This window comes from Macrobrachium nipponense, chromosome 1 (assembly GCF_015104395.2).
Source record: "Macrobrachium nipponense isolate FS-2020 chromosome 1, ASM1510439v2, whole genome shotgun sequence".
Taxonomy (NCBI): domain Eukaryota; kingdom Metazoa; phylum Arthropoda; class Malacostraca; order Decapoda; family Palaemonidae; genus Macrobrachium; species Macrobrachium nipponense.
In genome coordinates, this window is record NC_087200.1 from 40,025,871 (window position 1) to 40,044,451 (window position 18,581).

General features: G+C 36.4%; 1 protein-coding gene across 1 annotated transcript in view; it reads left to right on the forward strand.

Annotated features, from left to right (window-relative positions):
- The first annotated feature begins 2,630 nt into the window (after nt 1-2,630).
- LOC135218746 (protein AF-9-like) overlaps nt 2,631-18,581 on the forward strand; it is a 22,611-nt gene continuing 6,660 nt past the window's right edge. Inside the window, exons 1-2 of the mRNA XM_064255196.1 lie at nt 2,631-2,675; nt 5,417-5,491. Of these exons, the coding sequence (XP_064111266.1) occupies nt 2,631-2,675; nt 5,417-5,491 (120 nt within the window). The remainder of the gene's footprint in view (nt 2,676-5,416; nt 5,492-18,581) is intronic.

Consider the following 18,581-nt stretch of genomic DNA (forward strand, 5'->3'; position numbering starts at 1 on the left):
CACCTGCCATCAACTTCAAACCCTTGTTCATGGTCATTTCTATCCACAAGTCGAGCGGAAGACAAGAGTAGGGATTTCTAGTGATGGACTGAGAAAACAGACCATTACTCACGTGCAATGTTTTCTCCTCGGGTAAGTTACCTAGTTCCATCCAGAACTCTACCATCCATCTACCATACTTATTGTTGTCGTAGATTTGTATCCATTAAGCACAAGGACGCCTTGAATTCCTCCCAGTTTTGAGTCCTGAGAACATGCATTCCTCATTAGAATATCTGTCATTTCAAGGAATGACATCCAGTACTTTGCCATTGAAGACTCTGAGCTCAGAATCTGGTTCCATTCATCAAATATGATAGGCATGGTCCTGTCATCAGATTCAAGCATCACTTAACTCTCTTGGCGATCTTCTGGTGTAGAAGTTGGATCTATCAATCTCTGTTTGACATCATTTGGAACAGTTGTGCCATTTTTCAAACAGTGCCAAAGGAATTTTCTCATGAGGGCCTTGTACATTAATCACACACCTGAAGCTCCTCTTGTAATGTTTGCCTGGCAAAGCCTGATCAACAGAGCCTTCTGCTATAACGCCAGCTGAGACAAGAACATCTGATAGACTTGAACCGTGGAAGCGTTTGTCAATTGCATAAATGAATGAGCAGTGAATGTGGAATGGTCCCAGAGTAGGATGACAGCAAACTGGTCTGGATGCTCGTATTGAATCTGGACGATCAGGGTATGCACTGGTTGGTCTCCAACAAGTTGGATGACTGGCATATTCTTGGCATTTGCAGCAACTTCCATACACATCATCACTTCATGTACTACTGGTTTGTTAAGCAGATTTGGGAATGTTAGAAGTGGTATGGCTTACTTTACACTACTGAGTTACAGACTGAAGACGAACCTCACAAATGCACAACTGTTTGTTCAGCAACAGTTTTATTGTTCATGTTCTCATTTAGTCGAGCCAATGCATGTATGAGGTTCCTCTTATGATGGGAATGAGTATCATGAGATGCATCAATATTGGCTCTGGTCAATATTGATGTTGTGCAGCACATATTGATATCATGTCATCAACTGATGGTATCATAAGATTTGTTTTAACAAGATCTGAACTAGACACTAAGTTCTGTGGTTGGAAGTGCATGACATTTGTTCTGTGAGAAGTGTTGGCTCCAGTGAGAGTATCCTTATTGAAGTCATCATTATCCATGACAGCTGTACTAGGCAAACCTTCTGCTAGCTCATCTGGACAGGTTAAGACATCTTTGTTGCTGATTCCAAGAGAGAACTTATGCAATAAGTCAATGATTTTTCTACTGCCTGTGAGACGATGTATAGTCACAGACAGTTTTGTCTTGAATGATGTTCGTTTTCCTGTGATGTACGAAGAGAGGAGTGAAGTCAGCGCCAGGACAGTTGGCTCAAGCTGTTTCTCATCAAGCTGTTCATGTTGTTCCAAAATCACATTCCTAACATGTTTGAAGAATATCTCTCTCACTTCAGAGATGTGGACATTTTGCAGATGTAGGTTGGGGTCTTTCTGTCCAGTGGCTAAGTTTGGGGACACATAAGTCTTCCAGCATCAATGAATTTCAGCAGTCGGTATCTCATATCCAAGTCTTCAGGGAATACTGTGTGACTTCTGAATGTATACCAAGCATCCAGTTGTTGAATAATATGTCATTTGTCCCTACCACGATATTACACATTTTCTGGTTTCATGCACCATATGCACAGTTTGTCATGTTTCACACCAATGACAGATCGAGTTTTTCTAAGACAAGGTTGAAATTCAACTTTACTCGAGGAATGTTCTGTTTGTTCCTTATACTCACTTGATACTTCTGCCAGACGTTTCTGACTTCTCTTTAAAGCCTGTTCCACCTTGCGGTGACCAAACAGCATTAATTTACAGGATTGGTGATAGTAAATCCAAGTGGGCCACTGTCCCAATCAACATAATCGTAAACAGAGGAAAAGGTGTCCAGGCCAGACCATTGCTTGTCTTTGTCTTTTAGGTGCTGCCATACATCTTTATAGGTGTCACTCCGATCTTCTGCACATTCTTTATGACACAGGATACACTCACCTACAGAATCAGTACTTCCCATTATCAAAATTCAGAGTACCTGTAAATATAAACAGTAATAAAATTCCAGATTATATCATGATCACTTACATGTATATATATATATATATATATATATATATATATATATATATATATATATATACACACACACACACACACACACATATATATATATGTATCTATATAATATATATATTAATATAAGTATAATAATATATATAGCTGTATGTATGTATGTATAATACAATACAATAATATGTATATGGCCACTGCACGAATATACCCTAGACCCAATGAACACTCGTTCTCCATCTCCATCTTTGCTCCTTTCCACACCCCGCCCCCCACTCTATGCTCTCCCTCCCTCCCACACTCTCTCTCCCTTCCACACACACACACTCCACCCTCCCCCTCCCCCAAACACAACGGGGAGGTGCAATCAAGATCATGGAGCGCAAGCATCGTGTTTGCTCCTCTGAAACGACGTGAAACTACGGTCCACCGAAGGCGTCTCAGAGCATCGCTGGATATGTCGACGGTTCCTAGACCGTGGATATGTCGGGTGTTGAAAAGGGTTTGCGATTCACGCTCTCTCTGCATCTTGGCCAATCGGTGTAATCGGCGACTTAAATAGGCGATTTGTTTTCATAATACCAAGATGAATGATGGTTTGTCTTTCTCTTTATATACTATGAACCAATGTTCGTATTTTCAATTATATTGCAATCAATAGTTTATCTTATTGTTTCTTTTATGATGAATAATAGTTTGTATATTTATTTATGCTAAGAGTAATAGCTCCTCTTTTTTATCGTTATATATTTATATCATGAACAATTGTTTTTCTTTTATTTATATAATATGAAAAATAGTTTGTATTTTCAATTTTACTATAAATAATAGGTTGTCGCCTTAATTTATACTAGTTTCTTTTTAATCTACATTGAGAGTAATAATTTTTATTGATATTTATAATGCGAACAATAATTTACCTTTTCATTTATATTAAGAATAATGGTTTATATTATGAATAATGGTTTGTCTTTTATTTATATTAATATAGACAGACAGACAGGCAGACAGACAGACAGACAGACAGGCAGGCTCCCGACTGGGATATCTTTCAACAGAGGAAGACAGTTTTCATTCAAAATATTTTGTATTTGTTTTGCTCATATTAGAACTTTATCAATAATATTTCTGTGTTAACTGTTTGTTTATACAAGGCCACTTAGCTTTAATTGAAAATCATCTTAGTTAAGTTCTCAAATTCAAGTTCATGTAGAGTTGTCAATGCTCGACAATGAATATATATATATATATATATATATATATATATATATATATATATATATATATATATATATATACATACATATATATATATATATATATATATATATATATATACATACATATATATATATATATATATATATATATATATATATACACATATATATATATATATATATATATATATATATACACACACACACATATATATATATATATATATATATATATATATATATATATATATAATATATATATATATATACTGTAGAATTTTTGTTCCATCGTCACCGCCCACTTTATGGCCACAACTTTCATGGCGTAAGAAGTCCGTAGCAAAAGACTTCATCACCGTCACCTACTGCTGTTGGTGGCACAGTAGGACTCGCTTGACGTCAGAGAGGCCTTTTGCACATGGAAGTGGGATTGTTGCATAAGCTTGCGCATTCCTGCAATTCCCCGACGAACCGCTGCATTTGCATTGCCCCCAAATATTTCGATTTCTGCCCAATCCGCTTTCGTTGAACACGAAGTTTATTGCTGGGTATTTCCGTCCTCTCTCTCTCTCTCTCTCTCTCTCTCTCTCTCTCTCTCTCTCTCTCTCTCTCTCTCTCTCTCGTCTCTGATCATTCATTATCGAGCATTGACAACTCTACATGAACTTGAATTTGAGAACTTAACTAAGATGATTTTCAATTACAGCTAAGTGGCTTTGTATATATATATATATATATATATATATATATATATATATATATATATATATATATATACATAATATATATATATATATATATATATATATATATATATATATATATATATATATATATATATATTTACAAACATACATACGTATATATATGCATTTCCTGGACAATCATTCTTTTGTTTTGCATAGATAATTTAAATAGAAAAAGGAAAACTTATAATCAAATTTATGAAATGGAATATTTCGCGCACTTACATAAGGTTAGAGAACGAATAGAACATGTTGAAAGCAGAACCAATATAATGAGATGATGCAATTGCGTGGCATAACAAAACTAGATATAAAAAGTAAGGGAGAGATAAATACAAGAATGGCATTTATAAAAAGCGCTTCATACGGAGAAAGATACAGTCATAAACATAACTATGAATTTCATACCACTAGATTTTCCATTCTTGTATCTCTCTCTCTCTCTCCAAATCCTGTGATTCAGCTTCTCAATGTGTTTTCTGCAATTTATGAAACTAAACTAAACACTAAACTACATTTGCATATTATCCTGGAATATGTTGCACATTATACCCTCTCGCTCTCTCCTGGGATAGGTTACACATCTTATCCCCGTCCCCCCTCCCCTCCTCTCTCTCTCTCTCTCTCTCTCTCTCTCTCTCTCTCTCTCTCTCTCTCTCTCTCTTCAAATCCTGTCATTCATTTTCTTTTGTGATTCATGGTACTAAAGATTTATTCTTTATATTGTGGAATATGTAAAGAGATGTGCATCCATTCTCTCTCTCTCTCTCTCCAAATCCTGTGATTCTTCTACTAAAGTTTTTATTCTAAACACTGGAATACGTTTACATTATGCCTCGCAATATGTTCCACATATATAACCTCTCTCTCTCTCTCTCTCTCTCTCTCTCTCTCTCTCTCTCTCTCTCTCTCTCTCTCTCTCTCTCATCTTTTCACCTCAGTGTCTCCTTCCATCACTTTTATTTTTTCCTTATGACCGAAACACTAATCACCTGGGCCTAATTATGAATTCCCAAGACCCGAATCAGAGGAGGTAATTAGTGCTTTTTCCAATTATAGAACCCAATTCCGTGTGATTACCTGACACGCGCACACAAGACTAATTAATGAGCTACGACAATTACTAATTTAGCCAGGGAACGCGTTTGGTGAACAGCGTCAACTTCGGTTCTGTACAGTTATTTTATTTAAATTTCTTTTATGTCCAGATGTATAACCTGTATGTTTTCCGTAAAATGTAAAATAGTGGGAAATATGGATGATTAGTGGGTGAACAGGAGGAAGAGGGGGAGGGGGAGGAACAGAAAGAGGAAGAAGTTGAGGAACAGAACGGAGAAGAGGAGGAAGAGGAGGTGAGGAAAAAAGAGATAGGAGATTTGGGAAACGTTGGCAGATCAACCCATTACAGTGCAGAGTGAGCAGCAATACATAATAAAGCTTCCTGTCGAATATATCATTTGAGTTTCTGGCTTTAGAGAAATGAACAAACAAAATTCAATTATACCTAGGAATTCCTTGTCTCTTTACAATCAATTTCTCTTTGATAGAAATGTCTGCAAAGAACAGGAATAGCTAACTGAAAACATCGCATATCACCAATTACTTCAACAGAGAACATAAAAATAACAAAATGTAAAAAAAAAAAAAAAAAAAATCAACTTCGTGTGTGTCCTATAAGAGGCTCATGATCATAAAAGAAAAATAATAATAAGAAGAAACAATATTTAGCCGGCATGTCCATGATCCAGAAACAGATTAATGAAAACTTCAGCTCTCTTTTTTGATGAAAACTCTTGACTGAGCGACACGAACGAAAATGAAAGAAAATTCCTTCGTTTATTTTGTGTCTTTCTTTAGGTTTTCTCTCTGTTATATCTTGCTCACTTCGTTCAATAAAAGTGACAATCGATCTTATGGGTCACATTTTGTCTATTTAAATAAATGCAGCTAAAATATTACTATTTCGATTATTTTTGTGAATAGAAATTTTGCGAGAGAATGTTAGACAATGTCCTTCATATCGAAGAATTATTCATACTATTAGATCATGGTAAGATATATATATAAGTCTATATATATATATATATAGTATATATTAATAGTACTTATATAACATCTATATGTATTGGTATAAACGACACACACCATCACACAGGTATATGATATCTATATAGTATTATAATATATAATATATATATAGATTATATATATATATTACTAAAATGACCTCATTGAAACTACAGATATTATTTAAAAAGTTATAATTTTTTATTAATAAATGTCTCTGCTTGATACCATCCAATTTCAGTGAGGTCCTATTAGTAATTGTATTAATGTGTGTGTGTATATATATATATATATATATATATATATATATATAATATATATATATATATATATGCACACAATATAAACCCTCGCAGTCACGAGGTAAACTTGCTCTTTCAAGAGCATCACACATGTAAATAAAACTAATTAACAATGTAAAATGACGTTAAAAAGAAGCAAATTGCCCAACAGACGTTACGGGGCAAATGTAATCAACAGCAAATTAATAACCGATAGTTAATAACCATCAGTTAATCGATTTATCCCGCTAATGAGTCCACTGGCGAGTATAGGAATTCATTAATCTGACGTCACGCGAATCAATCTTTTTAATAAGCGAGATCTTTCTCTTCTCTCTCTTCTCTCTCTCACTCTCTCTCTCTCTCGCTCTCTCTCTCTCTCTCTCTCTCTCTCTCTCTTTCTGTTTCCCTTTACCTTCCCTTACTTCCTAATGAACAAAATTCCTTCCGTTTCCCTTTCCTTCACTGCTGAAGGAAAAAGTAAAATGAAAGGAATTGTGATGACTTGATTACGAATGTTTGGTATCTCATTGATTATGATATGAATGGAAGTATGTAGTGAATGTATATTCTTATTATTATTATTATTATTATTATTATTATTATTATTATTATTATTATTATTATTATTAGAGGATGAACCCTATTCATATGGAACAAGCTTCCAAAGAATATGTTGTTCTTCATTAGAAATACGGAGAAGGTAAAGGGATATACAAAAAGAAGAGATCTCACTTATTAAAATACAAAATTAATTAGTAAAGTAATACAGAGATAACAATATATTAAAATGCAATAAGAATAGCATTAGTTATAATGCATTACAACTTTGCTTGAACTTCTGAAGTTCTAGTTGCACGACATCCACAGACCAACTGTAAGGAATAAAGAACCTCTGTGCACATGGAATCCGTTTGCACGTCAGCAGGCTAAAACAAGTGCGTTTAAATATTACCTCAATTACTGTCCATCACACAGCACGGTCCAAAAAGGAAACAAAACAAAATCTGTTTATTCCCTGGCAATAAGCTTATTAACTCGGCTACCCTTGAATACTTGACCCTCGAGCCAATAAGGGCTATTGCACCGAGGGTAAACCGGAATAGCAAGCATGTATGTGTGCGTGTTCATATATTTATTATATTTTTATATATATATATATAATTCTTATATCTATATATATTTATAAATGTATATATCTAATATATATATATAAATGTATATATATAAATATATATATATATGTATATGTATATATATAAATATATATATATATATATATATATATATATATATAATATATATATATATATATATATATATATATATAATATATATATATATATAAATTTATATATCTCGCTGTGGCGAGGTTGGCTAAGGCTTCACTGCCAGTCCTGGAATTGAGAGGTCAATGGTTCGTGCCTGTCGGCCGCCAATTCTATTATCAATTAATAAATTCCCCCTCGGTTAAACATATATGAAAATATATTAATTCCAAGGTAGAGCGAATTAGATATTAAAGGACATTTGTGGCTCCATATATGTATATGAATCACGGTAATGTGAATGACTTATATAATGACTACGTGAGGGCAAAAGCACTACCACGCTACCGAGGACGAGATGGGCTTGATGCAGTCTCCAAAACAAAAAATACCTGAGTGAGGCAGGTATTTGAGATGGGAGGCGGCATACTCTTATATCTTTTGTGGTGGCGAGGTTGGCTAAGACTTCACTGCCAGTCCTGGAATTGAGAGGTCGATCGTTCGCGCCTGTCAGCCGCCAATTCTATTATCGCTTAATAAATTCCCCCTCAGTTAAACATATATGAAAATATATTAATTCCGAGGTAGAGCGAATTAGATATTAAAGGATATTTGTGGCTCCATATATGTATATGAATCACGGTAAAGTGATAGACTTATATAATGACTACGTGCGGGCAAAAGCACTACCACGCTACCGAGGACGAGATGGGCTTGATGCAGTCTCTAAAACAAAAAATACCTGAGCGCGGCAGGTATTTGAGATGGGAGGCAGCATACTCTTATATCTCTTGTGGTGGCGAGGTTGGCTAAGGCTTCACTGCCAGTCCTGGAATTGAGAGGTCCATGGTTCACGCCTGTCAGCCGCCAATTCTATTATCGCTTAATAAATTGCCCCTCGGTTAAACATATATGAAAAATATATTATAATTTCCAAGGTTAGAGCGAATTAGATAATTAAAAAGGACAATTTGTCAGCTCGATATATAATGTGTATGAATCACAGGTAATGTGAATAGACTTTATATAATGACTACGTGCGGGCAAAAGCACTACCACGGTACCGACGACGAGATGGGCTTGATGCCAGTCTCCAAAACAAAAAATACCTGAGTGTGGCAGGTATTTGAGTTGGGAGGCGGCATAAACTTATATCTCTTGCAGTGGCGAGGTTGGCTATTGAGAGGTCGATGGTTCGCGCCTGTCGGCCGCCAATTCTATTATCGCTTATTTAAATTTCCCCTTCACGGTTTTAAACCTATATGAAAATTATATTAATACCGAGGTAGAGCGAATTAGATATTAAAGGACATTTGTGCTCGATATATGTATATGAATCACGGTAATGTGATAGACTAATATATACATGCATATGCACACCACACACACACACCAAACACACACACACACACATATATATATATATTATACTATATATTATATATATTATATTTTATAAAAAAAAATATAAAAACATATTTATATATATCTATAGATATTAGACATATAACATATAATATATAATATATTATAGATTATATTATTATATATATAATCAACAATATGTGTATAATACATATATTCAAAGAGTAATACACGTACATATTCGAGGCAAGCATATAAGAATAGTTACCCATGAAAAAACTATCTATGTTTTCAACTATACAAGGAACAGCCTCAAGAAAACTGAAATCATTCTTAAGAAGAGAATGTTTATGCAAGAAAATACTCTTGGCATCGACTTACAAATCCCTTTTTTACTGTAATCAAACTAACACAAATCAGGACATTTCTCTTCCCGTTATCTTACGAAGAGAAACAAACCAAAAAGGATCATTGCCCAGGATTATGAGAAAAAACATTACATTCTATTAATAAAAAACAAAGATAATGGTGGAATCAGCTGCAGGAATGAGTGTAGTGTGATATCAGCAACAAGGTGGTCTTAAAGTGAAATTAGTAATGAAGGTGGGTTTAGCGTAACAATATAGGCAAAGGGAGAAATTTGTAATGTTGCTGGGTTTGAGGCGAAATCAGTAACGACGTGGGCTTAGAGTGATGTAAGTAATGAAGGTTGGATTACAATAACACGATGGGCTTATGGATAAATCAATAATGAGGATGATTTAAGGTGAAATTAGTCACGAGGTGGGCTTAGAGTGAAATACGTAATGACGATGGGTTTAAGGTTAAATCAGTAATGAAGTGTGATTAGAGGGAAATCATTAATGAGGGTGGGTTTAGCGTAGCTAGATAGGCTTTATGGAGAAATGAGTAATGAGGATGGGTTTAGGTGAAATCAGTAACAAGGTGGACTTTGACTGGAATAGGTAATGAGGGTGAGTTTACCATAACAAGATGGGCTTAAATAGAGATCAATAATAAGGATGGGTTTAAGGTGAAATCAGTAATGAGGATAGGTTTAGAATTACAAAATGGGCTTAAGGAGAAATCAGTAATGAGGATGGGTTTAAGGTGAAATCAGTTACAAGATGGGCTTAGAGTTAAATCAGTAGGGAGATGGTTTTAAGGTGAAAACAGTGAACTAAGTAATGAGGGTGGGTTTAGCATAAAAAGATGGCCTTAAGGCGAAATCAGTAATGGGGATGGACTTCAGGTGAAATCAGTAACAAGATGGGCTTGGAGTGAAATCAGTAATAAGTGTGGGTTTATGTAACAAGACGGACTTAGGGTGAAATCAATAATGAGGGTGGATTTAAGGTGAAATCAGTAACGAGGAAGGCGCAGGGTGGAATCAGTAAGGAGGATGGTTCTAAAAGAAAATAGTAACGAGGTGCTGGCTAGTATCAGTAAAGAGGATGGACGACTGGTGAAATACGTAACGTGGATAGCACAGGATGCCATTAGTAACCCTGACAATTATATGCTATTGTTTACAAGGATGGGCATTTTCGATGGCATCAGATTAGAAGCAGGGCATAGAGCTTAATGGAAGAGAAGGATTGGCAATGGACATTACCGGTAAAGAGGTTGGGCTCGGGGAAAAATCAGATTTAGAAAGAAAACGGATCTGGGGCTCATTAATGCAAGACGATTTTTCAGACTATCTGAAATCAAGAGCCAGTGTTGGCATGAAAAAAAAATATTCTCAGGGTATAGTGGGCAATCAGGTAACGGAGGGTAGAGGCATACAATTTAAAAAAAAAAAAAAATAGAGGCCGTAACAGGTTAGTGAATAAGACAGGGTGCAATTAGGAAAGAATCTACAGCTGGTATATAAGTGTTAGCAGCATTAACTGGTAAAGAAACGGGCAGTATGACATGCGGTCTAACCAAATAAGATATTAAGATTATACGATCTTCTTAACCGAGAAACTAGAAAGAAACTGACGATAGTTGGTTAAGAGGTCGGGTTCATTTTACTGTAAGGATAAAGGATTTGGGCGAAGTCCTACGGTGGAACAGGAAGAGACTGGTGACAGTTACCCCAAAAGATGAGCATAGGGTGCAATTTTGAAAGTGGAAGGATGCAGGATGCAAATAGACTAACTGGCTGATTGGTCTATTTCTATTATTTAGCTTAATAACAATAGTTAGTAAGGCCATTGTGAAAGGTGTGTGTGTAAGTTGTGGGGGGGGGGGGGGGGGGGAGGGGTGCGGTGAAGGGGGGGGGGGGGGGGGGGGGGGGGGGGGGGGGGGGGGGGGGGGGGGGGGGGGGGGGGGGGGGGGGGGGGGGGGGGGGGGGGGGGGGGGGGGGGGGGGGGGGGGGCTTTTGAGAGTGCAATCAGTATATGGAGTGAAAGCCAGGTACGTTTTAGACAAACATAGAAACTGACTGACTTCGAGCGGAAGGTGGAGAATGAAGGTAAAGAAAAACCTGAGAATTTAAAGGGAAGATTAAGGAAGGAGAGACCAGCAATTCACTTCTGTTAAAGACGAATCGAAAGAAAGCAGAGTTCGAAGTGGAGAGAGAGAGAAATTATTTTTCGGTTAGAGAGAGAGAGAGAGAGAGAGAGAGAGAAGAGAGAGAGAGAGAGATTTAAAAAAGCCACTATTCTTTGGTCAATACACACCGAAACGAGGGTCGATGGGTATAGGTCACAATATAGCGGCTATTTCAAGTTTCTTTTTCAGGCTCTTTTTATTAAAAATATTAAAATGTCTGGTTACAGGAACACACAAAGAAACTAATAAAAGCATCATAGAAGGATTTTATTTATAAAATATATAAGAATTATAAATAACCAATATATATAATATCTTCGAATTATTACTCACTCGGATCAAGTGGGAAAATGAATAAGATTTGAGAGAGAGAGAGAGAGAGAGAGAGAGAGAGAGAGAGAGAGAGAGAGAATGAAAATATATAATTTTAATACTGTCTAAATTGATAAACTCAGAATATTCATTAAAAACAATAATCTAACAAAAACACGTAGATTACACGTCTTACTTTTCTAGCATCCCATAACTCATAGTTTGGATAAATTTTTCAAATAGAGGAATTACGAAAAGTTAAACTTGCATGTATTTCAACTATTTCGTAAAGTTCCTTTCGTAAAAAAGAAGTATTATCAAAAATAAAAATTTTTACATGGGAAGTAAAAGAGCCCCGACTTCAAAAAAAAAGTTTATTTCTGCTTGAAAAACTGGTGGCCACAGACAGCTGTGTTTTTTCCTGCTTCCAAAAACTGAAAAACAGTCATTTATTTATCGCCCGGTCAGTTTGAACGCCATTTCTGGAAGTTCCAAAAATTATAATAATCTTCCTGTTTTGTTTTATGTTTCCTGTAAAAGAAAACTATTGAGATGGCTTTGTCAGTCCGCTCCCCCACTTTTTCTGTCTGCCCTCAGATCTTAAAACCTACAGAGGGTAGAGGGCTGCAAACTGGTATGTTGATCATCCACCCTCAAAACACTAAATATACCAAATTGCAACCCTCCAGTCTCAGTAGATTTAATTTAATTTTTTAAGGTTATAGTTAGCGATGATCGTGGGTCTGGCAACGATATAGGACATGCCACCACCGAGCCGTGATAGAAAGTCTCGTGGGTCTCGGGCTCACACAGCATTAACGCTGTACAGAAAAATTTTTCACTTGTTTATGTTTTCAAATACTTTTTTCCTTCCATTTTACGTTTCTCTTGGGCCACCGACGTATATGATCCACCAGGCAAAGCATTAGTTTATGCTGATTTTTTTTTTTTTTTTTTTCAAATCATTTGCTTCATACTGAGGATAATATCTCAAAATCATGCTTCAGCTGATGAAAGGATCAGAAATAATTTGTTTCATACGGATGAAATTTCTCTGATATCATTGATTTCATACTGAAGAGTTTATCCCACACCCCAGAAGCATTACATGGTTACTTAATGAAATTTTTACGTAAATTGTGAATGTTACGCATTTAATTTCAAGACCGATTTAAAAGTGTAGATTTTGCTGCATACTTTTACGGAAATAAATGCATTTAACTCGCAATTCCCTGACATAGTGTCTTAATAAAAACTTAATCTGGGATAAAGTTAGAATTTCTGAGACAACAACCAATGAAGGCAGATCAATATACCCACAAAAAAAAAAAAAAAAAAAACTAAAAAAAAAAAAAAAAAAAAAAAAAAAACTGTTCAGGAAAGGAAACAGAAACTCAAGAGTGATTATGGAGGAGAGATACCAGAGAATTAAGGATGGAAAAAAGGGTCGGATGTGAAAAAAGGATGGAAGTAGTGTTTTCTGAGTTTAGCAATTTAGACAGTATTTTTTTCTTACCAATCGTCCACCGACCTTCTTGGAAAAATCTCAACACATAAATGCGGCCATTTACGTAATTCTATTTTCTTCTTTCACATAAGATCGAACAATACTGCCTGAGAGACCCCAAAATTTGAAAAATGATGAAAACGAATCAAACACCCTTCGTATAGTATACCCTGAGTTAATCTGCAACCCCCTGAATTCTCTCGCTTCGTACTTCTTTCCTTGTTTCTATTGTTCCAGAATCTTATGACTTTCCTTCCCCCAAGTAGTAAATCTTCGACTTTCACCTTTTCCTGCCTATGGTAGAAAAGGCCATTAGGCTGTATAACCCGTAAGCTTAGCACCTTGGAGGAGGAAATTGAATAGTTGCCCAATTACTTGGGGCATTTCCGTTTTCTTTTACAGTGCTACAGATACTAAAATTATGATGTGGTTCACAACCTTTTCAACTTCACGGACCAGTCAAGAGAGTACAACAAATTCTGCGGGCCAGTACATATATCCAGGCATACACTGGCATTTAATTAGTCTGAATAATCATCAAAAACAACCAAAGGCATAAAAAATGCACATATCCTCAACACATTTTTTTTAACAATTCAAATTTCTATGCTTTTGCAATGCGAAGTGACACTTTGCAAGAAGCTCTAAATGCAGCCTGATTTGTAGAGAGAAATTTCTGGAGGCTTCTTCTTTCACACTTAAGTTCCTTAAGCTTTCTTTCAAAATATTCCTGAGTTTTCACTGCTAGTTCACTGTGATTTGTATTTAAATGTCATTTTAGCTTGGACGGTTTCATTGCATCATTAGAAAGAATAATGCCACATAATATGCACTTGGGTTTGTCACATTCACCTTCATCTATTTTATATAAGAAGAATCCTGTTTCCGAACAAAACTACGGTTAGCTCGTATTTCTTTTTTACTCTTTTAGTTGGAGGGTCACTTGTTCCTTCGTTTGCTGTTCACGCATCTCATCACTGGCGGAGTGACCTGTAATGTTAGCAGTTGCATTACACCCCGTTGCGCTGTCTGCAACATCACTAATACTATTAATCCTGTGGCCTATATCAATTGCTGGAATTGCCTTTGGTTCGTTGAAATAACTAATTAAGGAAGTTTGTTTAGACATGACCGCCAAAACAAATCCTGGGGCAAGTCCTGCTTTCCGATAACTCAAGATCAGACGTACTGAGGCGGAAAACTGCTCACCACTTGGTGGGGGAGGGAGGGGGAATGGTCGTGGCGCTGATTGCACAACCCTCTGTGGTATGTCTGTCCGATAGCCGCGCGTTAGCCTGGCCCTATAGGCCTATACAATTAATAGTCCCACTCAATATATTTAATTTTTTTATAATAACAACTTACTTGAAATAGAAATACATAAAGTTAGTTTGGCAGATTATTATTTTTCTTAGATTATGAATAAAATGATAGGTAACAAGTAAAGCAATTTGACGGACCAGCAAATCATACACCACAGACCAGTACCGGTCTGCGGACCATAGGTTGGGGATCACGATAAATTCGTGTTGACGCTATCCTCCACAGCCATCAAGTTCTTTCCGTTTTCTTTGAACACGTAACAGTCAAGAAAACGATAATCAAAGCAATACAAAATGCCAGAATCTGATTAACATCGGAATGGATGAACTGACCTGTTTAACAGACAGGAAGGCTAACAGAATAACAGAAAGACAAATCTGACAAATGTAACATTCTTGGCAGAGATGAAAAACACTCTTGCTAGTGCGCTCTTCATACATTTATGTATCAAGGCAATGACACATCATTCTTCCCCATAAATACACCCAGAGGAAGAGAGAAAGATAAATCAACAAATAAGATCAATCCCCCCCAAAAAATGAAAGAAAAAAAATCCCTGGGCAGAAGCGCCCTCCGATGGAAACGGCCTTAAATTTCCTCAGGTAAACTACATGAAATCATACCGGATTATAATGTCTCCCGGATAGGAGATTTACTCTGCCCAAGCCGGGCCAATCTCCCCAGGTGTGCGAAATCTGCTGGAGAAAGACAGCAAAATACCGGGAGTTGACTTAAAAAAAAAAAAAAAAGAATAAATCCTGGAAAATCTGGGTCAACTGGATGAAAATCAAGGCGCAGGAGCCCGATTCGACAGGAATTCCTATTTTGTCTCCTCGAGTTCCACTTTTTTCATTATTTTATGATGTAAATTCACTATGTTTTATAGCATCTGACATTTATTGCCTCAACCTTATGTTTACAAAGCCTCACTTTCATGATTACAGTTTTCAGGAATTCTAACATTAATTTTTCTTACCATATTTCAGATGCCTTTATATCTTTCTTCTCTACATTCATTCTCCATTATTCGTCTTTCTAACATTCTCACATTTGTTATCATTATTTCTGACATAATCGCGATCACTTCCATCTCAAGCTATTATTATATTTCATTACCCACAATAATTACTAACTTCATCATCATTACTGCCACCAAAAATATCATTTTCCCTTCCTTCTTCGCTAATTACCTCAGTATCAATCTTCTTGCCTTAATTCAATATCTCGAAAAATAAATACATCAGGTATTCATTCGGAAGAGCTGAATATGAGAAAAAACGATAGAGCGATTCAAGTCAATCCTGGCACTAAATGGAAAAGGGGGTTTGATAACGATGACAATTTAGACAAAGAAGACGAGAAAGGGAAAGCGTAAGAAAATGAAATGGAAAGTAACTGAAAAATATTTGAAGCTCCTGGTGTTAACGGAGTCATAACAGTCGAAACATCTTGATTTGTGAGGACCCAACAGTCATCTTTGTATGAAGCCGGAAGCAAATCAAGAAAGTTACAGCACATAATATAATAAGCTCAAGGGCAGCTGCAAGTATCCCTTAAGACTTATTTATTTCATAATATACCGTGGAAATCATATACATTGCTGCTTCAGTGCTTCTGTGGGTGGTGCATCTACACTACAGCGAAACATATCATAAGCAATTGTCGGCAATTTATCCCATCTATACCACCAACAGGTTGAAAACAAGTCGACGACCCTAAAAGGCAAATCAACTATTGGAAAATGCCGAGTAATCGCATGAAGCGCTGATTAGAATGACAAAAAAGACGTTGACTTGTTTTTAACCTGTTTTTGATATGTAAGCGATGACTTGGCGACATCTTTATGACTTTTTTTTTTTTTTACTGTAATGTGGACGTACGCTCCCTTATAAAAGGCTGATCTTGTTTCAGGCCTTGAGATACCCGCATTGTTTCCTAGGGAGATTTAAGTGGCTGAACTACAAGCACATTGTTTCCTTAGGCTTCTCTTGTTCTCTACAACGAACCATGGTCCCATAGAACCGGTAGTTAGCCTACAGCCCAGGGCATTTTTTTATTTAAAGCTGGAAGTCCAGAAAATTATCTAGTACGCTGAGATACTTTGTATGTCTATTAATTTGGTCTTTTATCAAGAATCTGCTGTAAACTAAAATCTTATCCTCCCAGGGATACTAATAGTAAAAACAATACAACATAAAAAGCAAACACAGTAACGGAAAATAGCTTTAATGTAAGGTAATCAATCAGTGAATAAATGCACACAAATCACAGAACGAGTTTTCCACCTGCACGGCACACCATCGAAACAGTCAAGAAAACATTCATATAGGCAAACGTTATGCGCTCTCATGGTCTACATATATCATCATTGTGGGCTACATTAATTCTTAACCGATTTGGCAAATATAATTTCTGCACAGAAATTATTTCAAAAGAATTCAATAAAAAATTAACATATAACTGGAAGCCACCAAATAAGGCTAAAGCAATAACAGGAAGGTTCACACATTTAATCAGCAAGCAAATCAACCCTAGATAGCTGAAATAAATAAAAAAGAAAGGCCTTTGGAAATAGGATTTTACAACAAAGTAAGGGAAGCAACCGTAAACAATTACTCAGGAAATGCCTGGGTGAGATCTATAGCTTATAGTGCGGGGTAAGTGTCATATTGTATAGAGTAAAAGAGGGTTCTCTGCAGTATCCTTTGGACTGCAGCTGCACTACTTTCCGATTTTGACATTTCACTCTTTCCGTCTGTTCTCCACCCACTTGGCTGTCTAACTCCTTTAACTCAATCTTGCTTCATGTTCTATTCTCATTTCAGCATAAATCCTTCTGGCAAACCCAATGCAAGTCTCTATATGTGACCCACTGGTTATGATTATGCACTTAATAATAATAATAATAATAATAATAATAATAATAATATAATAATAATAATAATAAGATTGGTCAACATCTGGAATGAGAGGAATAACACCCCCCAAACAGAGCAGAGGCTGGCAGACCAAGTAAGTAACATAAAGAAAAAGAACTGGCTCTCCCCAACAGAAAGAGAAGAACTGGAAAGGGAAATGTCACACGACAACGAATTACACGAAGACGAACTGAAAGACGATGCCACAGAAGACGACAGGGAGGATGAGGTATCAAACAACGACACACGAAGAAACACCGACGAAGTAACAGAGAGGACGGAATGGGTAGAAAAGATTAGACAATGGATGGAGCCAGATACAGAGAGAACAAAGATCCCCTCCATGAAAGCCTACAACACCAAGAAATTAAGGGAGAAAACAAGTGAGGTCAATGAAATAATGGGCCTAATACACACCACCAGTATCACAGAAACAAATAACTTGACATATGCAGGAGCAAGATTAGTAGCAGAACTGATGGGGATTCGAACACCAACACCACCGTCACAACCAACCCAACAGAAACCAAAAACAGCAACCTCCTTGGAAAAGGCGCCTGGAAAAGCAAATCATGGTGATGAGATCTGACTTGAGTAAACTGAAAGAGATGGCAGAAAAAGGCTAAGAAGCAAGAAAACAAGGGAGGAACTCAACGAGAAATACAAAGTACAAGAGAGGGGACTAAACAACACAATAGAAGATGTAAAACAGAGGCTTAAGGCCAAAGCACACAAGATCCAACGGTACATGAACAGGAATAAGGGATACCAACAGAACAAACTATTCGGAACCAACCAGAAAAGACTATACAGCCAACTAAGAGGGGAAGACAATCACCCAGAAATTCCTGAAGCCGAAC